This window comes from Arachis hypogaea, chromosome 20 (genome assembly GCF_003086295.3).
Source record: "Arachis hypogaea cultivar Tifrunner chromosome 20, arahy.Tifrunner.gnm2.J5K5, whole genome shotgun sequence".
In the NCBI taxonomy this organism is placed as follows: domain Eukaryota; kingdom Viridiplantae; phylum Streptophyta; class Magnoliopsida; order Fabales; family Fabaceae; genus Arachis; species Arachis hypogaea.
Window position 1 is genome coordinate 18,598,927 of NC_092055.1, and position 4,978 is coordinate 18,603,904.

The window sequence follows — 4,978 nt, forward strand, 5'->3', positions numbered from 1 at the left end:
CCAGATTCAGTTTGCTTAGTAAACAAACTATAATCAGCCTTTGACTGAACAAAACCCAACTCAACCAGAACAGATTTCAGCTTTGTATTTCACTGTTGACTCGCTTGTTTTAGACCATAAAGCGACTTTTCAAGCTTGCACACTTGACCAGCTTTGACGTCCAACCCTTGAGGTGGTTTCATGTACACCTCCTCATCCAAATCGCCGTGCAAGAATGCGGTGTTGACATCAATTTGCTTGAGGAACCATCCCTTTGCCGCAGCCACAGCCAAGACAACTCTCAAGCTGCCCAACTTCATCACAGGGCTAAATGTGTCCCGATAATCAATCCCAGGGACTTGGGTGAATCCCTTCGCCACTAATCGTGCCTTGTAGCGTTCAATGCTGCCATCAGGGTTGTATTTCACTTTGAAAACCCACTTGTTGCCAATTGCCTTCTTGCCGGGTGGAAGTGAAGTGAGCTTCCAAGTTTGACTTTGCTCAAGAGCTTGGAGTTTATTCTTAATAGCATCAACCCAACAAGATTGAGTAATTGCTTCACTGTAGTGCTTGGGTTCAATGTTAGAAGATATGGCTAGAGAATATGCAGTATGTGATGCAGAAAATTTTTCATATGACAAATAATTCGATAAAGGGTACCTTTCAGATTTTCGGAGTCGAAGCCGAGAAGTGGTAGCATTTAGACAATGATAGTCTTGCAAATGTGATGGTGCTCTGCGAATTCTTGTTGATTTTCTTAACAGGGGCAGTGGTGATACATGTTGAGGTGCAAGTGTGTGATTTTGTGGCATATTTGTTTGACTAGGTTGTGGAGATTGAATTGGTGGTGTATGTGCTTAATTGAAATTTTGTGGGGGCATTATTATTATTATTGAGAGTCTCAGTGTGTGAGTTGGATGCAGGTGATGCTTGATGATTAGTGTGTGTTGTGTGAGGTTGAAGAATGATGTCATATGCAAAGGGGTCAGTTTTGAACTGAATAGAAGATGCAGTATGTGTGCTTTGGTCAGGGTGTGTGCTTAAGTATGAAAAATGATCTTCATAGAAGGACACATCTCTTGAAGTAAAGATCTCTCTAGTCTTTAGATCAATTAAGAGATATCCCTTGGTACCCTCCTTGAAACCCAAAAAGGCACACCTTCTAGATCTTGGATCCAGTTTCTTTCGATTTGCTTGGAGTGTACTGGCATATGCCAGACACCCAAAAACCCTTAAATGAGATATGTCAGGTAAAGAGTTATGCAAAGCTTGATAAGGTGATAAATTGTTAAGAAAATTTGATGGTCGTCTATTCATGATGTGAACTGAATATGAAATTGCATATTGCCAAAAACACTTAGGTACATTTGAGTGGAAGAAAATTGCTCTAGTTATTTCAAGAATGTGTTGATGTTTCCGTTCAACAATACCATTTTGTTGAGGAGTTTCAACACATGATCTTTGGTGTAATATACCAGTTTCATTGAAGAAAGACTGCATCAAAAATTCAGTTCCATTATCGGACCTTATACATCTAATTTTGCTGTCGTACTGTGTTTTAACAAAATTTACAAAGAATTTAATGAGATCAGCAACTTCAGTTTTGTTTTTCATGAAAAATACCCAAGTGAACCTTGTTTTATCGTCTACTATGGTTAAGAAATATCTATGTCCTCCCGTAGAGGGAATGGCCAGCGGGCCCCAAACATCCACATGAATTAAATCAAAGGAAGTTAATGAAACTGTGCTGCTATTATTGAATGATAATCTCTTTTGCCTTGCTAGGTGACATGAGTCACAAGGCTGTACATCACTGTCACAATGAATGAATTTGAAAATTTTCTTCATTTCTTTCATTCTATGGAATGGTGCATGGCCTAACCTAAAATGCCATAGTTTTGTGTTTGAAATATTCAGTATTGGCATATCTACATGAGTTTTATTTGATACTTGTACAATTTCTGATCGCACAGCATCACAGTTCAAGGTATAAAGGCCACCACACACTCTAGCTGCTCCAATCGTCTTCTTCGAGAGTAAATCCTGTATCTCACAATCGTCATCAGTAAAACTCATTTTACAATGCAAATGTTTTGTGGCTTTTGATACTGATATCAATTTGAAATTGAAAGATGGGACGTATAATGCATTTGTGAGGTACAGTTTATTTGAAAATTTGATAGTTCCAGCTATATTGCTAATGGTTTGTGCACCATTAGGCAACCGAATGATTATAGGAGCTATCTTGAAATGAGTTTGAAAATCTTCTAGGCAATAGGATACATGAACAGTAGCTCCTGTATCTATTATCCAAGAACCATGTTTTGATGTAGAAATGTTTAAAGCCAACACACTTGACTTAAAATGCATGATATGCACCAAGTTACCTTGATGAGGTACTTGTTCTAGGGTTGTGATTTGGTTAGCACTGTGGATCTGCTTTGCTTCTCCCCTGTTGAGTAAAGCTAGTAGGGCTGATTTCTGCTCTGGAGTAAAGTCAACATTGAAAATTCCATTTTCTTCCACACAGCCAGAATCATCAATGCCATCGCCATTTATTTCAGCACTGAAATTCACTGCTCCCAAACCTCCGTTTGAGTTCAGATTTCTCTGTCTAAGATGGGGGGGGGGAACCATGTTTCTTGTAACATACATCTACTGTGTGGCCTCCTTTACCACAGTATGAACACTGCATTCTACCTCTTCCCGTTTGTCCTCTCCCAGAGCCTTGGAATCTACCTCCTCTACCTTTTCTTCTCCCTCTGCCTTGTGAGGTCTCAGCAGTGTTGAAGGAATTGGTAGAGTGTAATAAGATCTTGGGGTCTATGGTATCATCCATGGTCTGATTCTGCCTTTCTTGTCTAGTCATCATAGAAAACACAGCCTTTAAATCTGGCAGTGGCTCCATCAGCATGACCTGAGCTCTAACATTCGCAAACTGTTCATTAAGTCCTCTTAGGAATCTAGTTACATGATCTTCCATTCTATATTTTCGCATTTCTCCTAATCCACAAGTACACACAGATTCACAATTGCAGGGTGGAATTGGCCTGAAATCATCAAATTCTTCCCATAGTGACTTCAGTTTTGTGAAGTATTGTGTCACGCTCATTTCTCCTTGTCTTGTTCCGTATAGCTCCTCCTGCAGTTCTGCAATTCTAAATCTATCACCCTCATGGTACCTGTGTTTCAGGTCCTCCCATAGCTCATATGCAACCTTGTTCCACATCACGCTTCGGGTGATTTCAGGGTTCAGCGAGATTTTAATCCAGGCTAAGACATATGTATTACATCTATCCCACAGTTCAAACAATGGATCATTCTTATCAGGTTTCTTTAAACTTCCATCAACAAATTTCAGCTTATTTTTCGATTTTAGGGCTAACAACATCGCATTGCTCCAACTACTGTAATTCTTGCCATCAAGAATGGTAGGGATGAGGGGAATACCAGTATTTTCAGAAGGATGAAGGTAGAAGTGACTCGATAAATCTTGGCTAGGGTTGCTGCCATTCCTGTTGAGGTGAGCCTGAATCGATGAGATCTGGTTCAAGAACGCCGCGATACCTTGAGGATCGAGACCTTGGAAGGAATTACTTTGGTTCATTTGGAATTGCTCTGAATTTTGAGTTGGATCCATCACTAGGTTTCAGATCGTGCACTTGATGTGTGCTTTGATTTGAATCATGAGCTTCTCTTTCCTCAATCGTTGTTCCTTCTATTCTCACCCCTTTGGGTTCCACGCTCACCGCACCATGTTGAAGGTGCGGAAGGGGAGTGTGAGAATAGAGCAAACGTAGAAACAGGGAGAAGAAAATGAGAGTACTTGTTCTCTCAGTGTACTCAATGATGAGTCACGCCTTTACACTGTTACAACAATCAAATATATATATTGGTCATCTAACCAACTGAGCTAGAATAATTAAGGACTAACTAAAAATTTCTAACTAATTTGTTGTTTCTATTATAGGCTACTTGTCTAACTAATTTGTTGTTACAACTAGTAAATCAATTAACTACTAATTGCTAAGCTAGTATATCAAGTAACAGTCTATCTCAAATTATATTCCCTCAATCTCTACCTTCTATATTTTTAACAATAAATATAGCCTTCTCTTTTAAAGTCCATCTCAAATTATATTTCCTCAATCTCTACCTTCTATATTTTTAACAATAAATTTTAATGATTACGTTCTACACACTGGCATACTAATCTTCTACTAAAGGAGGCTGCCTTACCAGAAATGCTTCTATACTATAATTCTCTAAATAAGCCATAAACTCAGTACTAATCTTAACACATTGCTACCATGCATAAATATATTTGAACCATATTTTGATTGGATCTAACAAAGGCATGAGAACATGTCAGTGATATATATTCTTAAAAAAGTTTGGGGTATATATATATAAAAGAAAATCTCACTCCCCTCCTCTACGAGATGTTAAAATGGCACTTCTCTCCCCTTTATTTTATAAATATACATTTTTTTCCCTTTTAACTTTTAAAAACTTCCTCTCTAATCCATTTTAATAAATTTTTTGTGTTAACTAATATAAACTTTATTCATTTTTTAAGAAAAAATAAATTTTTTTTTGAAAAAATATTCATTAGCAAAAATTTTATTTTTTATCATTAAATTTTGCTTACCAAAATATCCTTTAATAATTTTTTATTGATTAAATTATATTTTTACCAAAATACTTTTAAAAAATTAATAATTAAATTATTTTTTCTAAGATACCTACCCTTCAATAATTTTTGTTAACAATTATTTTTATATTTTACTATTAATTTTTCGATATCAATATATATTATTTTAATATTAAATAAAAAAAATCTTACCACTGTTAATATATATAACAATTAATATACATTGATATTGAAAAATAATCTTACTAAAATTTTTTATTTAATGTTAAAATAATATATATAGATATCAAAAAATTAATAGTAAAATATAAAAAAATATTAACGAAAATTTCGGTAAAATTATAA

General features: G+C 36.0%; 1 protein-coding gene across 1 annotated transcript; it reads right to left on the reverse strand.

Moving 5' to 3' along the window:
* Positions 1-801: 801 nt before the first annotated feature.
* Positions 802-3,619, reverse strand: LOC140182990 (uncharacterized). Its single transcript, XM_072230976.1, has 4 exons — positions 2,633-3,619; positions 2,367-2,589; positions 1,930-2,282; positions 802-1,530 (listed from the first exon to the last, which is right to left on the reverse strand). The coding sequence occupies exons 1-4, from the start codon at positions 3,617-3,619 to the stop codon at positions 802-804; spliced, it is 2,292 nt and encodes a 763-aa protein (XP_072087077.1).
* Positions 3,620-4,978: the final 1,359 nt, after the last annotated feature.